The 24983-nt window shown below is 35.3% G+C and overlaps 1 protein-coding gene and 1 pseudogene across 1 annotated transcript; one reads left to right on the top strand and one right to left on the bottom strand.

Annotated features, from left to right (window-relative positions):
• On the bottom strand, positions 1 to 23631 carry LOC114406071 (annotated as a pseudogene).
• On the top strand, positions 17407 to 20219 carry LOC114406070. The gene is made up of 3 exons (XM_028368640.1): positions 17407 to 19277; positions 19370 to 19488; positions 19601 to 20219. The coding sequence occupies exons 1-3, from the start codon at positions 17492 to 17494 to the stop codon at positions 20144 to 20146; spliced, it is 2451 nt and encodes an 816-aa protein (XP_028224441.1). The 5' UTR covers positions 17407 to 17491; the 3' UTR covers positions 20147 to 20219.
• Positions 23632 to 24983: the final 1352 nt, after the last annotated feature.

Below are 24983 nucleotides of genomic sequence, written 5' to 3'. Positions count from 1 at the left end.
TTCTATTTAAGCATACTATTCATTTGATTGATCAATTGTCAAGTATTTGGGTTACACATATCTTTTTCACTTCAAAGGATTAAAATCAAGGGCATCAAAATCAAGCTCAAGTTGGACTCCCTTAGAAACCAAGATCCCAAAACAAGTGGACCTTCCCCAAGTATCCATTCTTTAGTAATCAGATTTAGAGCATTAATAGTAGCCACCAATCTACATGTAAAACAAATCATCCACTGCCCAAAACAATCTCTGTACAAGCAACAATACAAGATTTTCAGTCACCATAAGAATCAATTGGGACCTGACATTCTTTCACCATCTTTTAACCTTGATTTTTCTTATTTTCTGAGTTTGCATTACAAAACTATTCACATAATAAGAACTTATTCAATAAGCGCTTAATCAAGCCTTTTTTTGAAACACACCTTAAGTCATCTATGGATTCCACTTCAGGAGAGAACGGCCTGACAACACATGCATTTTCATCACTGCTGGAAACAATTGCATTCTTATTTGATGCATGACAATGCTCCATTATGTCATTTGTTGGCTTATATATGGATTCTACTTGAAGAGAGATGGTCCCAACAACACATTCATTTTCATCACCACTAGAATCTATTACATTCTTATTTGGCGCATGGGAATGCTCTATTTTTTCATTCATTGGTTCATATATGAGATAAATTGCTGTCTTGTAAACAGTTAATTTGCTCCAGAAGACAACAACAATTTGCACTTTGTTTCCAGGCTCAGTTTTTTATAGTACCCCCCTGCCACTCCTCATTTTCAAAGGAGACTAATGCATTTCTCTTATAAAGTTGAATGATGGTCTTTGTGTGATTTATCACCAACAAATTTTTCAAACCATCTGAAGTTATATTTTCCGGGGAAGAATAATGGACATGGCACATCATTTTCTTCAAGTTACACCCTTTCACTTGAGGGATTTCAAAAGTCACGGATGAACCTTCGCTGTTGAAGGTTAACCAATCTGGATAGCTATCACCGGGGAGCAAACAACCACCACCATCACTAGTAGCCATATTTTGTAAAAATGAAGATATATGCTCAAAAGTTAATCAATCAATGTATTAGTACCACCATATAATTAATTCAACAATTTAAGATATAACAAGATAATAACTCATTTTCTCGTCATTTAAAATTATGATCTTGATTACCCAAAAACTACTCAGAACAATCATAAGCATGAAAAGTAAATTGTTAAATATTAATTTAAAGTTATGCATAAATATATTTGCTTGGATAATTTAAACAAAATCCATTGGTCCAGGTAAGAGTTCCATATCCGTAACAAAATAAACATAAAATGAATAAAAAATAGTTCTACACCAAGCGAAAAAACAATGAAAAGTGAGAGAACATTTTCAATTTAATATTGAATTTTATATCGTGACAATAATAAATTGTACCTCGCATTAAAGTGTATATATTTTTATAAATTACCTAGCATTAAATTAATTATGCACTTTGAATATGATAGCAGTTATTGATGAAATAAAGTAGATACAAAAATAGATGTTACTAGTACCTCACATAAAAGTATATATATTTTTTAAATTACCTCGCATTAAAATATGCACTTTGAGTATGATAGCAGTTAATGATGAAATAAAGTACATATAAAAATGATGTTACTAGTACTACACTTAACTAATGTAAAATTCAGATTTATGTTGGATTTCGTGCTCTTACCGCAATGAAAGATTGACTAACACATGATTAGAAGATAGTTTTAATTACTAAATACTCGTATAGTAACTTTCTTTCATAATTGGGTATTACTAACAAAGTGTTCCTTTCAGCAAGACTTTATTTTTTAATTTGTCCTTTCAGGTATAACTAATTCCTAAACACAATTACAAAAGTAATTAAAGCTAAGACAACTACTAATAACAAAATATATGATGACTAGCTGTGTCAAAAAAATCTATGTTGGTGTATGATCATTTTAAAATGACATGTTTATATATATATATATATATATATATATATATATATATATATATATATATATATATATATATATATATATATATATATATATATATATGAAATTAGATACATAAGAGAGAAATTAAGGGTAAAACCTGTAAAATTCTCTGTTTCAGAATATTGGTGACTTGACAACTCGTTCCCATTTGAATTAAAAGTGATCTCCTGAAATTTTTTGATCCTAAGTTGTGTACCTCATTGTTGCATTCAATTAATGTTAAAACATTCATATAATGCATTTGCGATGTGGCTGCAGTTGATTCCAATTCTTCAAAATTTGTGGCATATAAAGCATCCAAAATATTTGCAGCATCTAGAGAAAGTTGAAGTTCTGAGCCACACTCTATACAAAGACTTTGAAGCAGTGGAAGGTCCTTAGAAATATATGATAGAAGATTGGAGCTACTACTTGGCACGTCTAAAGAAACAAGAGATGACACATCTACAAATGTTTGAATGCGAGATGAGAGACTATTTGTTGGTGACATCCAAGACCAAATGATTGAAGGAAACACATCACGTGAGAATCCTTCATAGCCGCACAAAGAGATATATCCAATCCTTTTTGATCTAACTATTGAAAATGGCACTCTTGTTATTGCAGTTTTATCCGCAATAAGGGTTGTCAAAGACTCCATTTGTTCCAAATCCTCTTCTAAATTGTCAATCTTTAAACATCCCGAAAGAATGAGTGCTTTAAGAGATTTCAACTTATAGATACTTCTTGGAAGCTTACGAAGGCTAATACAATTTTGAAAATTTATTAGAAGAACTTTATTGAGATGTCCAATGGTATAGGAAATCTCGGACAACCTTGGACAATCTACGAGTAATAGCTTTTCAAGATTAGGCAAATTTGAAAAGTCTGGAGTCTGAGTTAAATAATGAGAATGACTGAGATTAAGAATTTTCAACTTCTCCATTGCCTACAAGAAAAAAACAAGCATACAATAGAGAAAATTAAAGTTATAGTTTGTTAACTCACTCATATTAAAAAAATAGAAGTGTGTACATTAGTCAATTCCACAAGTATTTACTAACACACATCTTTATTTTTTAATATACATACATTAGCACGCTCACCATTATGTATTTTAAGATATTCTTTAATTATAGTTTGTTAATAGACTCATACAAAAAAACAAAAGTGTGTGTATTAACAAGATCTAAACCAATATATATATATATATATATATATATATATATATATATATATATATATATATATATATATATATATATATATATATATAATTTCTTTGAAAACATGAGAATAATTAATAACAATCATTATATTATAATTAAAAATAATAGATGGTTGAGAATAAAGTATTTTAAAATTTAAATTAAAATCTAATATAACAATTAGATCTTTAAAAAATTCATCAAACAAATCGCGACCTAAAATATTTTAATTATAATTAACAATAATTGAAATATCATAGGATGTGATTTGTTTGATAATTCTTTTAAAAATTTAACGATTATATCATATTTTAATTTTAATTTTTATATATTTTAATCTCAACCGTCTATTATTTTTAATCATATTTTAATAATTATTATTAATTATTCTTACGTAAGAAATTATTCTAAGAGGAGTTGTGCTCTCTCTATATATAAGTTGTTTATGAGCGTTTTATGGCTTCTTTGATCAATTAGTAAAAATTGCATGACCTTTGTTTTTATTATATTTAATTATTTGAAGAGGAGGTCATAAGCTCCGTCTCTTATGTTTTTTTTAAAAATTATAATGTAAGTTCATGATAAACATACAAAATCTATTTGATTAGATAATAGATAATCTTAAAAAAAATTGAATTTTGAATTACATAGTGTAAAACTTTTAATTTAATGTATCAAGGTTTTACTCTTATCTAATGAAATAAGACTTTATTGTTGTTATACCAAAGTTTCATACATACAATCATTATCAAGAATTTTGAGTTTTTATATGATGTGGCAATGCAATTTTTTTATATTGCTTATGCATGTTGAGGATATCACTACAAGAGGAAAATATTCGTAAACTTTAGCATTGGAATTAAAGTTCTGATGCATCATTAAATCGTGGTATCACAAGTAAAGAACAAAATAGCCATAAAATTTAACACCAACACTTCAATGCCTACACTATCTATTGTAACATAGCATTGACTTAATTCAGGTCAAATAATCGCTATAGATTGCATATAAATTTATTTGTGTCAGCTATGCCAACACAAAAATGGGGATGCTTCAAGGTTTAGATTTGTGCTTGCATGGTCTAACCTACACTAGTAGCACCAATTAAGTCAACACTAAAATTAACATAATCTAATTTGACACTAATAAATGCCGTCTAGTAAATACCACAAAAACAAATAGACTCATAATAGTGTATATTATAAGTCAACTTAGTTGACACTATTTAGTGTTTGCTCAAGCACAATTTTTTTTTTACTAAATGTTCATTTAACCTCAATTTTTGTGGTTTAGCATCATTTTTTTTTTTTTTGCTAAATGTTCATTTAGATATTTTAGGATATGAAAAAAATAAATGTTGGTGTCTTGATCATTTCCTTTTTTAGGCTTACTGGGTTTACCGTATAAAAGGGAGGCTAAAGCTTGTATTAGAATATGAATATATAAACGTTTATTTTATTTAGACTTAATTATCAATTTAATCTCTTTACTTATTTAAAATATTCAATTAGGTCTTTTTATTTTTAAATTTTTTAATCAAATCCTTTATTTTTTTTTAAATGTCTCAATGTGATTCTTTTCAAAGAATCTGCAACTTAACGTTGTCCTCAGTCTCAATTGGACAAAAAAATCACATTCAGACATTTAAAAAAATAGACTTGATTGAAACTTTCAGAAATAAAATGACCTAATTAAATATTCCAAATAAATAAAATGAGCATATTGATAATTAAATCTTTTATTTAAACTAAAACTTTTACCGAAAGTACTAGCAATATAAGAGAGACTGAGAAAAACATAGATGAAATTTCTCTAAAAGTACTATATAGTGAAATAGTATTAATATTTGAGACAATTTAAATTACATGGATAAAGAAGAAGGAAACAAATACTCATGAATTGCAAAAATTAAATTAATACCTGGGCTTCTTTCCACAAAAGATTAACATTGCTGTTTTCTAGCTCAATGGAAACTAGACTTCCTTGATAAAGGTTTGTTGGTATGCATGCTAAAGGAAATCCGTGCCAACAAAGCCATCTAAGATCTTTGGAAAGATATGTGAAATCTCCAACCAGTTGTACACCAGCAAATTGAAGCAACCTGAGTTTTTTCATCTCCTTAAAAGCTTTAGTGCTCAAACATTTTGTATTATTTCTTGGTAACTTCAAAGCCAGACCCTCAATAGCTTTTGTTCCGTATGATAGAAAAAACGAAAGGGTAAAACATGCGTAGATAAAAAGATATATGGTAGTTAAAACTCTTGTGAGAAAACCCATCATTTGTTTTAGGAGCTAAGAAGCAAAACCAATTCACAACCAAACCAATTTTCAAAATTCTTGTGACAATCAATCGCACAAATGAATATTAAGAACTGACTCATAAATGTGTTAGTTGTATCCATAAGCTTTGGATATTTTAAATAAAAAAATAATAGATGGAAGTCTTACAGTTTCTTTTGATAATACATCAAGCGCATCTTCATGAAACCATAACCTACTACGCTCCTCAAGCTCCATTGGTGTTTCTGAACGAATGATTTCTCTTCCCATGTCTCGCAGCAAATCATGCATTCCAAGCTTGTTCTTATAATCTACAGTTACAAGGCTTCTTTCTACCAAGACACATATTCCATTTTCTGCACAAAGCCCACAACCATTTAAGATATGTATAACATCATTCCGGTCCATTCCGATAAAGAAACAAGCTATATCAAGGAATATTCCTTTCTCTGTATCATCAGTTAAACCATCATAGCTTATTTTTAATTTCTCTTGTACTTCATCATTAGGAATTTTCTTGAGTTTCTCCAATACATTCTTCTACTCTGTTACCTCCATATCAAACAAATAAAATCTTCTCTTGGACTTGCTTGCTTAAATGCATGCCAACTAAAAAGCTCAATAGATTCATCTTCATCCATTCCTTTCATTCTGAACACTTTGTCAACTCTTCTCCCTCTAAGTATATGCATATCTCTAGTTGTGATGATTATTCTACTCCCTGAACCAAACCATTCACGACTTCCACACAAAACATTCAATTGATGCAATTTATTTACATCATCAAGTATAAGAAGTACCCTTTTATGGCGAAGTCGTTCTTTTAACATAACTTTTCCTGATTCAACATTACGTATCTTTGTGTTTGTTTCTTTTTCGATATCAAATAGAAGTTGTTCTTGTAGATATACTTAGACCAGCATCTTGCTCCCAAACTTCCCTAATATGTGCGAGGAAGCTTTTTTCCTCAAAATTGCGGCCAATCTTATTGTAAATGACTTTTGCCATAGTCGTTTTACCAATGCCTCCCATCCCCCACATCCCGAGTAGTAGAACATCATTTGATTGTTTTTGGTCTAATAGTTCAATCATTTCCTGGACTCGTGGGTCTATGCCGACTGGATTATCAGCAATGAACAACTCTGTCATGTCTAACAAACGCGTAAGGTTTTCTACAATAGTTTTGATAGCCTCACTTTCATTCCTATAATAAAAAACATAATAAAAACAAAGAAAAGGTGTGTCCATATATGCATCAAAATTTAAGAGAAATTTGAGTAAAAAGTTATAATTGTACAAGCGTCTGTTGTTCTCCATTAGGTTCATCCATTGCATGGTACTTACTAACATTTCTATAAAATATATATGACAAAATGATAAATCTATTATAGTTCTTAGAGTGTGTTTGATTCTGATTTTATTTTTTGGTTTTGAAAACTTTTTTGCCGAACATTTGTCAATACCTAATATTTAGAACGGGAAAAAATAAAGTTAATGGAAGATGAAGATGAAGCAACAAAATAAGAAATGCTTAAATATAATTTTAGTTCACCTACAATTTTGGTTATACTATTTTAAAATAAAGACATTTAGTCTATTATTTTAAAAAAAAATCATAATTTCTGTATATCTTTAAATTTTGCCTACATTTGTTTCATTCACTTTAATTAATTAACACATTTTTATGGTACCATAAATGAAGACGTTGTTAGGTCCAGGGTTTCATTGAGAATTTCTTAAAATAAATGAACAAAATATATTTATTTTAAAATAGATAGACCAAAATTACGGATTGAAAAAAATAGGTGGACCAAAATTGTATTTAAACCAAGAATAAGAGTAATTAACACAAGAGAAAAATCATAAATTGTTCACTTTCAATTTTAAAAACTAAAACCAAGATTATTTTTTAAAATATCCCAAATTACTTTTATCAAACATTTTGTTTTGTTATTTAAAAAAAAATATGTACCATGAACAAACAAGCTCTTGTTTTTGTACTACTTTAAACAATGTTTGCTTGATGATTTCCTAAAAATTCAGTTAACCATCATTATTGATATCTAATTAATTATAAATATTAGTTAATTTGAACTTTATGTTTATATTGTTTTAATCTCCCTTTGAAGGCTTTGCTAGGGTTTCTCTAGTTGTGAGCAGTAAGATTTTTCTCAAATCTCAAGACAACCTGTTCTTGTCTTTTCTCAGGTCTTCCTACTTGAATTTCACAAAATGAAGAATATGAAAGATGTTGATTTCGAGGAGGAGGGGGAGATAGTCAAAATACCTGAAGTGGGAGAAAGGAGTAAAGATGAAGGTTTTTGGTTGGTGGGAAAGATTCATACGAAAGAATCTTCCAATGTGATGAAGGCATTCAAAGACAAAAAGGTTTGAGTGAAAGAATCTTCCAACTACTAATAGCATAAATACACAAAATATTACCCAGCTAGGGGCGAATTTAGATGAGTGTGGGTCACAAAGGTTTGGAAATTTGTCTCAAAAAATCAAAAGGCTTTGAAAGAAACTGTATAAGATTCAACACAGCCCCCAGGTCAGTTTCTTAACAAACACAAAAGTTGAGATTGAAGGTGAGTTGGAGGAGCCTTTAAGGCTTGAGGAGGTCCTTTGGAAGCAGAGGTTGAAGGTGGAGTGGTTGATGTATGTGGATAGGAACACAACTTTCTTTCATAGAAAAACATCCCACCAAAAGCAAGTCAATACCACAAAGAAGATTCAGGATGATGATGGAAATGTGTATAGGAATGTAGAGGACATTGGTGAGGTATTAACAAAGTATTTCTCTGATCTTTTTACCTCATCTCCGCCTCATGACATGACAGAAATTGCAAGCCTTGTGGAGGGGAGAAATTATGGAGAGATGTGATACTTTCTGGATGTGGAGTTTTCAAGAGAGGAGATTTATGAAGCCTTAGAGTAGTGCACCCCACCAAAGCTCCCGGGGAAGATGGCAATCCAGCTTTTTTCTATCAGAAGTTTTGGCATATATTATTAGAGAGGACGTCATAAACATGGCCCTGAATATTTTGAATGGTGATCGACCAAGACCCTTCTATGATAAATAAGGCTCTTATCCAAAAGGTAAAAAATCACTCTCATGCCAGTGAGTTTAGACCTATTAGCCTTCGTAATGTTGTGTTTAAGATTATTACAAAAACTATTGCCAACAGGCTAAAGTGTATTCTTCCCCATATTATTGATGAAACTTAGAATGATTAATTATAATGCAACATAAGCTTTTGATTTTCTGTAGAGCCATGGTGGAGGAGGCAAGAAGGCTAGTGAATATTTTGATGTCCTATGAAATAGCCTCAAGCCAGAGAATTAATTTAAAAAATTCAGAACTCTCATGTAACCGAAATCTTCCTAGTCCCAGAATTGATGAGCTAACAAGGCTTCTTGTGTAAAGGCAGTGGAAAGTCATGACAAATACCTAGGATTGTCCACATTCATAAGTAGATCAAAATCATAGGTCTTCCAATTTGTTAAAGAGTGTGGAAGAAAGTAAAAGGGTTGAAAGAGAAGGCAATGGTGGGGCCTCATATGTTTTGAAAATTCATTGGTGGCCCGAGTGCTAAAGGCAAAATACTATCCACAGTGTCACCCTTTAGACGCATCCAGAGGACATAGACCAAGTTATGTGTGGTCTAGTATTATTATGGCCTCAAAGGATATAATGAAGGAAGAGTGTTATGGAGGATTGGAGATGGACGTAGTGTGGAGGTTTATGAAGACAAATGGCTTCAAAGTGGAGATGTATCTTTATACCATGTCCCGCACAAATCACAACAAGTAAATCCTTTGCTAGTGGCTGATCTCATTAACCATGAAGTAGGACAATGGAAGGGGGAGCTTATTAAGATGCTTTTTCTGTCACATGTGAAGGAAGAAATTCACGGAATTCCTTTGACTGAAACGGGAAAGGAAGACAAGCTAAATGGCGACATTCTATGGATGGGAGGTACAATGTCAAATCCGGTTGCTAGTGTGAGATGAAAAAGATGCAAAAATGAAGAGGGGTCAACAAGTTCTATAGCTAGAAATTTAGGTCCAGAGATTTGGAAAACTGATATTGCACCGAAATGCCAAAACCTTGTGTGGAGGGCGTGCCACAACATTCTCCGAGTGAGACAAAACCTGATCAAAAGAGGAATGCATATTGGCCCAATGTGCCCATGGTGTTTAGAGAAGGAGGAAACAACGATTCATGCTTTGATTGGCTGTGAGGGTATCAAGAGAATATGGTTTGCATCAAATGTGGGGTTATACCCAAGCTCTGCCATTTCAAATTTCGAGGCTTGGATGAGTGAAATTATAGCTTTAAGCAACCCAGACTTCGCAGCAAGGGTCTTAGAATTGATTTGGGAACTGTGGAAGAGAAGAACCCTCTGGGTTTTCTCATAGAAGGAATTGCAGCCAAGACAAGTTATAGATATAACGGTCTCGTTGGCATAACATAAAAAATAGATGCATAACAGGCAACAAAACCAGAACATCAGTTGGAATCCTCCCACAGGAAATCAGACCAAGGTAAATTTTGATGCATCTATAAGATTAGGAGTTGGTACAGGTTTGGGAGCTGTGTTCAGGGACAATGTTGGTAACCATTTGGCTTCAGCTTGCCTCTTTATTCCGTATTGCTACGATCCTCTTATTGAAGAAGTGATAACATTCAGGTGGGATATTAAGACGCTGGGGCACATGTGTTTTTCAAACACCACATTTGAGACTAATAGTTAACTTCTGCAAATGGCATGGAAGAATCATAGAAGACAAGATTTGTCTTACCAGGCAGAAATTCTAAAGGATTGTGAAGCTCTTACGAAAGAAGGAGAAATTTGCCTTTAGTTTCACAAAGAGGAAAGGAAATTTAGTGGCTGATAAATTACCTATGTTAGCTTTTAATTTTCTTGAAATGTACTAGCTTGAGGACGCTCCTCACCAGATTTTGGCTCTTTTAGAATCAGATGTTATTGCCTTTGGCAACCTTGCTTCAGTTCAATCCTAGAAAATATTTATTTAACCTAAATTTTTTTATATTGTTTTATAAACACTAAATTGCCATAATTATTCTTACTCTGCTAATCTGCCATGTATATTAACTCTCTTTCCATCTTTTAAATATTTCCCTTTCTATAAAATGCTTTAAACATGACCTCTGAATAATAAAAGTAACGAGGAAAAAAAATAGAAATGACGGTTGATTAATTTGGTTAATAGCCAATTTAAAATTTGTACAATTATGGTACTATCGTACATAAACATTTGAAGTATTAAAAAATGTTGAGTGTTAGATGAAGAAATGTGAGAAGGCAGAAGTGTTTCATCACCTGGATTTTAGGACTACAATCCCTGAGATACTAGCAGCCTCACGAAGTGCCTCTGCCCAACGTTTCACGAGGATTTTTATCTCTTCAGCAGCAATCTTCACTTTTCCCCTTCATACATGTTATGAATTTCATAGATATTATTCTTTAAGAGACAACTAAAATGATTAAAGGATAACAAATGGATAATTCATACAAAGTTGCTTTATACAGTGTACTATCTAAATCGGCTATAGCAGGTTATAACAAACAAATAAATCCATTGAACCGGTAACCAACTAATATATGTGTAATATCCCCCCTCATGCCGTGGGTTGGAAAATAGCAATCAATCCCAGCTTGAAAATTGTTGGTAGTTTATTAGATGATAGTTGATAGTTTTAGACAATTGTTTTAGAAAAAAGGCTATGTCATTGATTTCTTGGATGATCAATTACAACATACCAATTACCTATTTATAGGCTCAAGTCACCAACCTCTCAATGGTGGTGAATGTTTCTATATTTCTTTAGGTCTTTCTAGAATTTTCATGATAGATTAGTATCATGATAGTTCTAGATTCTTCTATCTTATACATACACTTATAATTCTAGATTGTTCTACCATATTCATACAAATTATAGTTCTAGATTGTTCTACCATATTCATGCACATTATAGTTTTAGGATATTTTACTATTTTCATACATATTATATTTAAGAATATTCTAGAATTTTGTAGCAATTTCAACACTCCTCCTTAAAGCAAATTTCTGTGACTCCAAGCATAGCTCGTAATTCTTCAAATCTTGGTCTCGACCACGCCTTGCAATTTGATCTTCTGTTCTGTAGTAGTCGAGTTTGATCTCTTTAGTTGCTTCAACTTCTCTTATAAAGTGATACTTGATTGCTATGTGTTTTGTTCTGCTGTGATGAACTGGATTCTTCGCCATTGCAATTACTGATTTGTTGTCGTAGTTGATTTTAGTAGGCTCATCTTGTTTTTCTCCCATGTCTTCAAGTATCCTACGAAGCCATATAGCTTGACTCGTTGCTTCAGCAGCTACCACGTACTCTGCTTCTGCTGTTGATTGTGCTACTGTAGCTTGCTTCTTCGACGCCCAAGAGAACATTCCTGATCCTAGTGAGAAATCACAGCCAGAAGTACTCTTCATGTCATCTGCCAAACCTGTCCAATCATTGTTGGTGTAGCCAAGTAATTTTGAATTGGTTTCGATAGTATACCATATACCGAACTCTTTTGTTCCTTGTAGATACCTCAAAATTCTTTTTCCTGCTCCAAAGTGTATTTGACTTGGGCTTTGCATGAATCTTGATAGAAGACTTGTGGCATACATTATGTCAGGCTGTGTAGCTGTCAAATATAGGAGGCTTCCAATTAGACTTCGGTATTTGGATGCATCAGCTTCTGGTGCTCCATCATTCTTCTTTAGTTTCTCATTTGTTATGAGTGGAGTAGCAACAGGTTTGCAACCATACATCTTGAATTTCTTAAGTAAGCCTTCTGTGTATTTCTTTTTCGAGATGAATATCCCTTCATTTCTTTGACTTACCTCTATGCCGAGGAAGTAACTCATCAAACCAAGGTCGGTCATCCCAAAGGTCTTCATCATGTCTTCTTTAAACTCCATCATCATCTTAGTATTGTTTCCCGTGTAGATAAGATCATCTATATATAAAGAGAGTAAGAGAGTGTTCTGACCTTGAGACTTGATGTAAAGTGTAGGCTCACTCTTGTTTCTCCTGAATCCTCGATCCATGAAATATTGATTGATTCTACTATACCATGCTCGAGGTGCTTGCTTCAAACCGTAGAGTGCTTTTCTTAGTCTTAACATTTTTCTTTCTTTGCCTTCAGACAGGAATCCTTGTGGCTGCTCCATATAGATCTCTTCTTCAAGTACGCCGTTAAGGAAGGCGGATTTGACATCTAGTTGATGGATACTCCATCCTTTTTGTGACGCAAGAGCTATTAGAGCTCTTATGGTATCAAGACGAGCTACTGGCGCAAATGTCTCAATGTAGTCAATTCCGGGTTGCTGAGTAACCCTTAGCTACTAGCCTTGCCTTGTGTTTTTGTATGGTGCCATCAGGGTTGAGTTTTGTCTTATAGACCCACTTAACCCCAATGATATATTTTCCATGGGGACAATTTACTAACTCCCATGTGTTGTTTTTCTCGATCATTATCTCTTCTTCCATTGCCTTGACCCATACTTCCTGTTTTGACGCTTCTTCAAAGCTTCCAGGTTCAAGTATGGCCAAGTTACAGGTTTCATATATGTCCACCAAAGATCTTACTCGTCTTGGAGTAGACTCTGGTGATAATAGTTATTGATCTTGTTGTTGTGGTGGAGGTGAAGGTGGTTCACCTGGGTCTTCTTCCTCAGCTTCTTCTTGAGGTAGTTGAGCGGGTATAAGAACGTTTTTCTCCACTTTTTCTTCATCCCAATTCCAAGAAGCGTACTCATCAACTTCAACATCCCGACTGATGACGAGTTTCTTAGTTTGCAAGTTGTAGACATGGTAGCCCTTAGAGATATTGCTATACCCAAGGAAGATACCTCGTACAGTCTTGTCTTCAAGTGCCTCTTCACGTTTGGAATATGAATGTAGCATATAGATCCAAAGACCCTTAGGTGCTTTACTGATGGCTTCTTCACATTCTAAGCTTCAATTGGAGTCTTGTCTTTTACAAACTTAGCTAGACATCTGTTGAGTATGTAAACAGCAGTGTAGATTGCTTCAGCCCAGAATGTGTTAGGTAGTCCCTTCTCCTTGAGCATCGATCTAGCCATTTCCATAACTGTGTGATTCTTTCTCTCGGACACTCCATTTTGTTGAGGAGAATATGCGACTGTAAGTTGTCTCTCAATGCCTTCATCCTCACAAAATCTTTCAAACTCGCGAGAGGTGTACTCTTTGCCGCGATCACTTCTTAGTAATTTTATCCGTTTTCCACTTTGATTTTTAGCAAGGGCCTTGAACTTTTTGAATACTCCAAAGACTTCTGATTTTTCTTTTAGAAAATATACCCATGTCATTCTAGAGAAGTTGTCAATGAAGAGTATGAAGTACCTGTTGTTCTCATGTGATGGCATCCTCATTAGTCCACAGACGTCCATATGTATCAGCTCCAATAGATCTTTCGCTCTCCATGCTCAGCTTGTTGAGAAAGGAAATCGGTGTTGCTTACCAAGGAGACATCCTTCACACACTTCATTGTTCTCCTTTATGCTTGGAAGATCTCTCATCATGTTCTTCTCATGTAACAACTTCAAGGCATGTGTGTTGAAGTGGCCAAATCTTCGATGCCATAGCCATGAATCATCAACTTGTACCTTCATGGCAATGTTTTTGTTGCATATTTTAAATTTAGAGGGAAGCTTCTATTGCTCTTATTCATCTTTACTTGGGCTATCTCAGACCTTTTATTTTTGTTGTCTAAGATTTTGCATACACCTCCTTCAAAGTGAAGTGTGTAGCCTCTCTCCATCATTTGGCCAATGCTTAGAAGATTTTCTTTTAGGCTGGGAACTAGTAAGACATCATGGATGAGTCGCGTACCTTTATCTGTCTCCACCATGGCAGTGCCTTAGCCTTTTGATTCAACCACACTTCCATTTCCCAGTCGAACTTTGACTTTGACAAACTCATCAAAGCTTTTGAAAACAGTCTCATCCTTGACCATGTGATTGCTACATCCACTATCCAAGTACCAGCTTCCTCCTTTTCTTTTATTGAGTCTCGAGTGGCATAGAACATACATTGTTCTTGATCATGCTCATCTGCGATATTAGCTTGATGCCTATTTTTGTTGCGACAATTTTTCTCTGCGTGCCCGAACTTTTTGCAATGGTTGCATTATGGAATATTACGGAACCAACAATTTTTCTTTGTGTGGCCTTGCCTTTTGCATATATTGCATGAAGGATTTTTATCTGTTTTGTTCTTAAGGAAATTCCTAGAACCTTCTCTTCTTCTGGAAGTTTCTCCATAATTTTTCTTTCCTTCATTTTCTTTGTTTTGGGGCTGAAATTTAAACTTTGACTAGAAGACATTTTCAAGTGTATCTTCTTTATACCTATACAGTCTTTGCTCATATGCTTCAAGAAAGCCCACAAGTTTTGTCTTTGATAAAGTGGATAGATCTTTGGTTTCCTCAATCGTTGTCACGATTGGGTGAAACTTTTGGGGCATAGTAATTAGAATTTTATCAACAATTTTCTTGTCAAGAATGTCTTCCCCAAAAGCTCTCATTTGATTAACTATTTCTTTAACTTTAGAATAATAATCTTTAACTGTCTCAGACTCCTTCATCTTCAATAGTTCAAAATCTCTTCTTAGAGATTGAAGTTTAACGGCACGTACCTTAACACTTCCTTGAAACTCCTCCTGCAATGTGTTCCACGCTTCTTTGGCAGTCTTAGCTCCTATAATTCTTGGAAAAATTGGATCAGTCACCGCTTGTTGCAAGGTGAACAACGCCTTTGAATTTTTCTGTTTATTTTTCTTCAACTATTTTTCTTGAGATGCATTAAGAGTTGAAGTATCCGGGGGAACAATGAAGCCTTCTTCTACTATGTCCCATAAATCTTGAGATGGAAATATGTTTCCATTTTAACACGCCAAAAATCATAATTTTCACCATTGAAGATAGGGACAAAAATAGTTGACGATTGGGTAGTGTTATCCATAGCTTAGAAAAAATATTATTGGAGTGGGTTAATAGTACAAAGGAAATTTTTGAAGTAGTTGGGTGGATTTTGGAATGGTAGGTAGGTAATATAACTACGCCAATGTATGACCAAACGTAGCTCTGATACCATTATTGGTAGTTTATTAGATGATAGTTGATAGTTGATAGTTTTAGAGAATTGTTTTAGAAAGAAGGTTATGTCGTTGATTTCTTGGATGATCAATTACAACATACCAATTGCCTATTTATAGGCTCAAGTCACCAACCTCTCAATGGTGGTGAATGTTTCTACATTTCTTTAGGTCTTTCTAGAGTTTTCATGATAGTTCTAGATTCTTCTATCTTATACATACACTTATAGTTCTAGATTGTTCTACCATATTCATACACATTATAGTTCTAGATTGTTCTACCATATTCATACACACTATAGTTTTAGGATATTCTACTATTTTCATACATATTATATTTAAGAATATTCTAGAAATTTGTAGCAATTTCAACAAAAACAAATTTCGGAAAATGCTTGGGATGTAAACTTTTGGTGAATAGGTCTTCAGTTTGGTCAGTGGTGTATAAGGGTAGCAGTGGCATTAATCCAACCATACATTTTTCACGGATAACATGAAAATAATCTCGAGATGCTTTGGCCTCTCTTGAAAAATGGGTTTGGTTGCGATGTGCAAAGCACTTTGATTATTGCATCAGATCACCAACTGTTTGGAAAAAGTGATAGAGGGATCTTGAAGAAGAAAAAGCAACAATTGCAGCTCACAAGTAGCTGAGCTAAGGCTCAATATTCTGCCTCAGATGAGGACTTTGCCACTGTTGGATGCTTCTTGGATTTCCAACAAACCAGTGACCGAGTCTCCCAAAAAGAAACAATAGCCAGTCATAGAATGATTAGTATCGAGACATCCACCCCAATCTGTGTCACTAAAACCAGGGAGTTGTATTATAGCTGACACGGGAAATTAAGAAAAGTCCTTTCGCTAGGATTCCCTTTCAAATACCCAAAGTACGCGTTGGGCTGATTGATAATGACTCACTGTTGGGAGGGCTGAAAATTGACTAAGTTGTTGGTCAGCATGGGATATATTTGGGCGTGTGAAAGTCAGGTATAGGAGCGACATCTTGGCGAAGTCTCAAAGGTAGGTTCAGAAGGGGTGCTTGCAGGTTTGGCACTGAGAACACCAGCACCATGAAAGAACTTAAGAATGCCCAAATTGATTATCTAAAATCTGCTGAATGAAGTTATCATATCCATAGAATTTCCAACAATGACTATGTCATCTACAGTGTTGTTAAATGGCGGCCATGGCGGACTTAGGTGGCGGATTTGCGAAAAAACGCCACCGAATAGCGGTGGCGTGGCGGGTTTGGGATGGCGGCGCCATGGCAGCCGCCATAGCCATGGCGGTCGTGGCGGTTATGGCGGGGTGGCAGAAAATGGCGGGATTTGCTTAGTTTTTGTCCGCGGTAGGAGTTGGGCCGACCCGACCCAACCCTACCCGGTTATGCATTCAATTAAATGTTGTCCCACGCCGCACCTCACCTCTGCGTCCTTCCCTCACCCCGCCGCACCCAGCCGCCGCCGCGACAGGCGACACCCGCACAGTCCGCGCACCCAACCGCCGCCACCCGCGACACCCTTACACGAAGACGAAGGCCATCTTCGCGCGAGCCCCGGCAACGCAGCCTCCCGCGACCGCGACGCCTCTTCTTTCTGTCTCGTGAAGAAGACGAAGAAGACGAAGACGTAGACGCGGGTCAGCCAACCTTGATCTTTTTTTTTTTTTTGATTTGGGCTTTTTGCTATTTGACACACCCCATTTTTCTGTTTACAACTTTTTTTTTTCCTTTTGCTATTTGACACCCCTTTTTACTGTTAACAGTCCCTTTTTTTTTTCGTATTTGACACCATAATTTTTTTTTCCTGTTCAGTCCCTTTTTAGTGATTTTAAATGGCTGAACCATCATCCGATGCTGCTACTGCAAGTGCAACGAGGAAAAATAAGGCAGACCCAGGCTGGAAATATTGCCATTCACTAGTGGAAGGAGATACAAACACCATTGTTTGTAATTTTTGTGGAAAAATCACTAAGGGAGGAATAACCCGAGCCAAACAACACCTGATTGGGAAGTCGGGCAACGTTGCAGCTTGCAAGAAAACTCCCCCAAATGTAGTTGAAGAGTTGAAGGAATATATGGCTACAAAAAAAAGCGGGACCACTTACAGTACTTCTGGCAGTGGTAATATGGCAAATATAAGAGATTTTGAATTTGGTGAACCGATTGGATGTGATGGAAGTGAAGAAGATGAGTTTGCGGATTCTTGTAATGCTGCTGCAAGTGCAAAGACAAAGTGTGGGACTAAAAAAGGACCAATGGACAAATTCTGTAAGAATCCAGAAAATGCAATCAATCGGAGAAAAATGGAGATGCTGAGGCAAATGAACATAAGAGAGTCAATGGATAAGAATGAAGTATTGAAGGTGCATCAACATATTGCTCGCTTTTGGTACCAAGCAGGTTTGTCATTCAACCTCATTAAATTGAAAAGCTTTGAGAACATGGTTGCAGCCATTGGTCAATATGGGCCACATTTGCCCATTCCTAGCTATCATGACATCAGAGTTCCACTCTTGAAGAAGGAAGTTGAATATACTGAAAATTTGATGAAAGGCCATAGGGAGCAATGGGTCAAGTATGGTTGTACTATTATGTCCGATGCATGGACTGATCAGAAACAAAGATGCATCATTAATTTTTTGATTAACTCTCAAGCTGGTACCATGTTTTTGAAGTCTGTTGATGGCTCTGATTTTGTGAAGACAGGTGAAAAGCTTTTTGAGTTGCTTGATGCCATTGTGGAGGAAGTTGGAGAAGAGAATGTTGTTCAAGTTGTAACCGATAATGGGAGCAACTATGTTTTAGCGGGTAAGTTGTTGGAGGAGAAAAGGAAACATATTTATTGGACTCCTTGTGCAGCTCATTGTATTGATTTGATGCTTGAAGATATTGGGAAGCTTCCCTTGATAAGGAAGACCATTAGAAGGGCAATTAATCTAGTTGGGTTTATCTATGCCCATTCTAGTACCTTAAGTTTGTTGAGAAATTTTACAAACAAGAGGGAATTGGTGAGACATGCTATTACTAGATTTGCCACTTCTTATCTAACCTTGGAAAGGCTTCACAAAGAGAAAGCCAATATTAGAAAGATGTTTACTTCTGATGAATGGACCTTGAACAAGCTATCTAAGGAGCCTAAGGGAAAAGAAGCTGCAAAGGTAGTGCTCATGCCTTCTTTTTGGAATAGTGTGGTTTACACTCTTAAAGTCATGGCTCCACTTGTGAAAGTGCTTCGTCTTGTGGATGGTGAAAGGAAACCAGCCATGGGCTATATTTATGAAGCAATGGACAAGGCAAAAGAAACAATTATGAAGTCTTTCAACAACAATGAAAGCAAGTACAAAGATGTGTTTGAAATCATTGATAAAAGATGGAATTGTCAGCTTCATAGGCCATTGCATGCAGCTGCCCACTTTTTAAATCCAGAGTTCTTTTATGACAACACTGACTTGGAGTTTGATTTTGAGGTCACCAATGGTTTGTTTGAGTGCATTAAGAAGTTGATTCCACAATTTGATGTGCAACAGAAAATTCTAACCGAGTTGCATCTTTACAAGATTGGTGCTGACCACTTTGGTTCCGACTTTGCAATGGCTCAAAGGAAAACCCATTCTCCTAGTAAGAAACTTTTATCATACTATTTTTTTTATGTATTAGTGTTAGAATTCAGAATTCTAAGTTATGCTCTTGGTTGGTAATTGGTATTGCAGCATATTGGTGGCGAATGTTTGGGTCACAAACTCCAAATTTGCAGAAGCTGGCTATTAAGATTTTGAGTTTGACTTGCAGTGCTTCAGGATGTGAAAGAAATTGGAGTGTGTTTGAGCAAGTAATTGTGACAAAACTCTAACTATACTTTTTAATTTTATTTAATTTTGATGATCAAGTTATATTTGGAGTATATTTGAGATTGAAATCAACATTTATTTGTTATGTTGTAGATTCATTCCAAAAAAAGAAATAGGCTTGAGCACAAGAGGTTGCATGATTTGGTGTTTGTCAAATACAACCAACAATTGAAGCAAAGATATAATGCAAGAGATGAAATTGATCCAATTTCTCTTAATGATATTGATGTATGCAATGAATGGCTCGTGGGAGAGATGGATCAAGATGATGATAATGATGCTGGAAATGATTTGGTATTTGAAGATGATGATGCTCTAAATTGGGCAACTGTGTATCAGGCTTCGGGGGTTGGAGAGTGTAGGATGTATACTAGGCGGAAAAAGCAAAAAACAAGTGTTGCTGCTGCCCAAACTTCTAAAAAACAGGCAATGGTTGTTGGATCTTCATCAAGGAAGCAAAAAGCAGTCCAAGAAAATGATGAGGATCTAGATGTTGAGGAGAATATTGATGTTGAATCTGAAGAAGAAGAAATCATGGTCAATTTTGAGGCGTCTGATGGGGAAGAGGGAGAGGGAGATGCTCCATTACCATATGATAACAACGAAGATGATTATGTTGGGATTGGAGAAGATGATTAGAGCCTCAACCTTCACTTTGCACTTTGCATTATGTTTTTATCATTTTCTTATTTTGAACTCTTTAATGAGTTTATTTGGTGTTGGTACTTGATTATTGTATGAACTTATGAAACTTTTTTAGTTTATTTGAATGCAATCCTTTGTTTTTTTCAATTTCAATGAGTTTATATATATGTTTTTTTTTTTTGTGTCCGCCATGACATCCGCCATTTTCCGCTACGCCATCCGCCATATTTTTATGGCGGATTTTTGACTTTCCGCCATGAACCGCCATCCGCCATTAACAACATTGGTCATCTACATACAGGAGTAGTAAGGGAATCAACTGTGTGATGGATAAAAAAGGAGTGATCAATTATAGAATGTTGAAACCCAAGTTGGAGAAGCAAGAAATTCAACTTCTCATACCATTTGCAGCTAGCTAGTTTAAGTCCATAGAGTTACTTAACAAGCTTGCAAACCTTATTCTTTCCTGACAGTTGAGGCACTTGCACATACACATCTTCCTTCAAATTCCCATGGAGAAATGCATTATTGACATCCAATTGGTGAATGAACCAATTGTTGATAGATGCCAAAGCCAAAGGTTCGAATTCGGATTATGGTTAACTTTGCCATTGGAGAGAAAGTATTAAAGTAATCACACCCTTAATTTGGTTGTAATTAACCTTTGGCCACCAATTGAGCCTTGAACCTAGCTCTCAATAGATCCATCCGTTTTCCTCTTAATTTTGTACACCCATTGGCAGGGATGGATCCAGGATTGCATTAAAGGGGGTGGGGGTTCGATTTTTTTTTTTACATAATTGTTTAACATCTAATAAATAATTAGTTGATAAATAAAAAGTTTAAATATGTTTTTGGTCCCTGATAAATACCATTTTTTTTGTTTGGTCCTTAATAAATTTTTCCTTCGAATCAATTCCTTAATATTTGAAATTTTTTGTCTAAAGTCCCTACCATTAGTCCAAAATCGTTATCTGCCTACGTGGTCGCTATCCGACCACGCAAGCATGCCATGCATGGTGTCATGTGTGATTTTTGTCTGACTAGGATTACACGTGAAAAAAAAATGACATTGTTTTGCATGTTAAAAAATTTTCTTTTTTTTCTTTCTTTTCCCAATCTGCTACCCTTTTCTCTGTTGAGCCTAAACCCCAATATGCTCCTACTCATTGCCACCCTTTTGGTCCTCTTCACCTTCACAAGTGCTTCTGCCGTCACAATCGCCACCGACCACAAAAACTTTCACTATGACACAACCACCATCGCAATAGTATGCAAACGCCCCAAACCCCAACAACTTCCAATATCAACCAGAGCGACAATCTGCAAATATTTCGTTCAAAATGCTTGCTTCTAATTCACAACTTTCATTTGCCTAAATCTCAACCATCTATTAGCAATCTTCAAAATCAATAAATCTCGTATGTCTCAAATGATGTTCAATTCCAATGACCATTCACTAAATTGCAACAAGCAATGAAAAAATTGGGTAAATAATTTGTCAATGGGAATAAAATTCAGAAACTCAACCCAACAAGGTGGAGGGTGGAGGTAGCGCAACAGTTCACAGTTCTAGTTTATCGTGGTCGCATGCATGCCCTGAGGTTATAGGGTGGATCACACGCATATTCAGGTGAGGGATAGAGAGAGACACGGGGTGTTGGGAGCAAAGTTTATGCACGACACTGAGGTATTGGTTGGGTTCTGCAAGTCTAGATAGAGAGTACATCGCACATATTTGGTCTCGGATCCTGATTCAGTATCAGAATCTTTCTCGCAAGTTCCTCCTAGCATCAAAGATCATAATCCAGGAAAGTAGAAACTATTGTTGCATCTTTCCCGTGTTTCGTAAATCGGATCACACCGATCAGGTTTTCCGATGCTTCCATCAACAAATTTCTTTGTAATCAACGCTTACTGCATCGCTTGAGCCCACTTGTGGTGATTCGTACCAGTCAATGGAGAAGAAACGATTGATGCTGCAGGATTTTCATTTGGATTGGCATAGAAAAGGCTCATAGGCTCTTGTACAGGATTCAGAGTAGAAGGGGGATTATTCACATTCAAATTGTTGCAAGGAGGCATTTTCAAAGACTATGCACCACAGAGTTCCAAAAAGGAGCTCTAAAAGTGATAGTGTGATACCATGAAACGGTTCAAGAATAAGAAATGGCTAATTCTTTTATTGATCAACACAGCAAAGTGGATAGAATTGCTTTGTATAATAGGTTTATAGGTTATAACAAACAAATAAACCCATGAACCAGTAACAAACTAATATATGTGTAATAACGATGTCCGGTAAAAATATTGAGAAAGCGCGAAGTGTTTAAATTAAGTTGGATTTAGGACTACAAACCTCAAGATGGCAGCAGCCTCATGAAGTGCTTCCGTCCAATGAATTACAAGGAGCTCAAAATCTCTTCTGATCACCTCTTCAACACTTGATACATGTACCTCAAAATCTTTTCTGATCCCCTCTTCAACACTTGATACATGTTATGAATTTCATAAACTTGATTTCTAGAGACAAAGTTCAGTAAGAAATGAAAGCAGAAAGTTTGTAAATTACAAGGAATTTAAGACTACACCCCCTGAGATGCCATAAAGCTCCCAATGTGCCTCCCTCCAATGCTTCACGAGGAGGTTTATCTCATGGGCAAGCTTCATTTCCCCTCTTCATACATGATATGAATTTCATAAATGTTATTTTTAGAAACAATGTCCAGTAAAAATCTAAAGGCTTATAAATGTTTTTGCTAACCGCAGCGAGGGTGAAATTTTATTTCCCCTTGGAAGTGTCTCATCATCCTTGAAAACAAAGATTCCCTCGTTGTGAAGAGCGGTATAGAGATGTGAAGTGAAAGAAGCACGCGTGTCTTCCCCTCTGAAACTCAAAAACACATCATAGTTTCTGTTGTCCTCCTGATACCGTTCACGCAGAAAGTCCATCTCCATCTCATCATCATGGAGATCGAAGTCGTAACGGGGGAAAGAAGACATGGAAGAGATGAAAGGAAATTATTGTCTAAGAAGAATGGAGCTTCAGACAAATGTTATGCGGGCATAAATAGCCATTCTAACTGGGGATGTCAACGGGACATGGTAGGGGATTTTTTTACCATATTCCCATCCTCGCCGTGCCCTGAATAAATAATCGGATGGTCGAGATTTGAGAGGGGCAACCAAGGTATTAATTTTATACATAAAAAATGGTTATAAAATATTGTGAATATACCATATTAACCCTTTGGGTGTCGAATTCCAACCGCCAAAATCAACCGTAAACTTAGATTCATAGGCGTGTAAAAAATGAACGCAGGGACCTCATCCCACCATCATCCAGGGATTCGACCGAAACTGGAAAGTGCTCAAAGAAAAAATAAAATCTGCTCATACAAAAATTCCACAATAACCAAACTTCAATTCCTCAACTGAACAAAAATTCCACCTCAACCGTGTCGAGACTCTGGATTTGCAGATCTGTCGTTTTGTTTGAGTGACAACTGTCATTACAAGTTGAAGTTTAAAATGTAGGAAAATTGTAGTCAATGTTTTAATACTATTAACTATATTACAGACTTCTATATTTTTCTAAAGAAATCCGTGTACTTAATAGCATTTAAATTTATGCAAGAGAAAAAAAATAAGGACTACTTTCTAATGACCCCCGTTTTCCATTTAGACTTCGCATTTTTAACTTTTTGAGCTTTTGTCCTTAATTAATATGGATATCAAGGTTACTTTCTAAGCATTATTTTTTCCTTTTTTGGAATTATCATTGTTATAATATTGGTTAAGAATTATGTATTAGATGGAATTGGTTTTAAGTATCCTCTAGTTAGTATAGTAAAACATAACTGTGCACAGTTATAAATATATGCAAAGATTGGTACTCTTTGTACTTTTAACAGAGATTATAAACGTAGCTCAGGAAATTGTACGTGTTCTTATACTTTGCCATGAAACCATTTTAGAAGTTGTTCAACCCTACAAAATTACGTTCTACCCAAGAGCATTCCACACGTCCAAAACTAGTCAATCAATTATTTTAATTGATCAGTTGTCGTGAATTGTCGAGTTGTAACTTCTAAAGTCTTGCCCCATTAATGGGATAGAAAATAACTCTCAGGAGTTAATTAATAAGTCTCATTTTCTTTTGACTAACAATTAATGAATATAATTAATATCGGAAGCCTAGCAGATTTCAAGACTTTCGAATGATTTGCCCTTCTTATAAGTTAGTAAAAACTATGTGAATGAAGTTTCGTATCGTCGTGGTCAACTCACTCTTCAGCCAACTCATATCTGCGAAACAATAATTAAACACAAAGAAAAATCTTTAAACAACCAAATTATTTTGCACAACCTTCTAACAATTTTTTAATTTCAAAGAAAAAGAAAAGGAAAAGGTAGGGGGAGAGTAGAGTAGGTCTTGCACGGTGTTTCCTTTTCTAGATTTAAAGACCAAAACTCACCTCAATGAATGCGTATACAAATTCACCAAATAATCTAACCTTCAAGTTTTTGTTGCTGAGAAAAAGGAAAAAAGACACAAAACCCCAGAAGAATGATACAAAACCCCAAAAGAATGATACAAAACGAGAAGAAAAGATCACAAAGAACCTTGTCACGGAGCTGCATCTGACTCGTCTTCAACTCAGTGGCACACTCAGTGGGTGTATCTTTGAGTTGCACATGCTGCATAAGACAAGCCTCTGTTCAAACTCCTTCAATGACACCATTCCTTCATCACTATCCAAATGCATGCTCATGTGTTTAGATTCTGACGGAGATCGCAAACCTCATCGGCCTTCAGATTCTTGGCACC

This window comes from Glycine soja, chromosome 3 (genome assembly GCF_004193775.1).
Source record: "Glycine soja cultivar W05 chromosome 3, ASM419377v2, whole genome shotgun sequence".
Lineage (NCBI taxonomy): Eukaryota > Viridiplantae > Streptophyta > Magnoliopsida > Fabales > Fabaceae > Glycine > Glycine soja.
The sequence above is the reverse complement of the archived record's forward strand: the minus strand, read 5'-3'. Positions and strand labels throughout refer to the sequence as shown.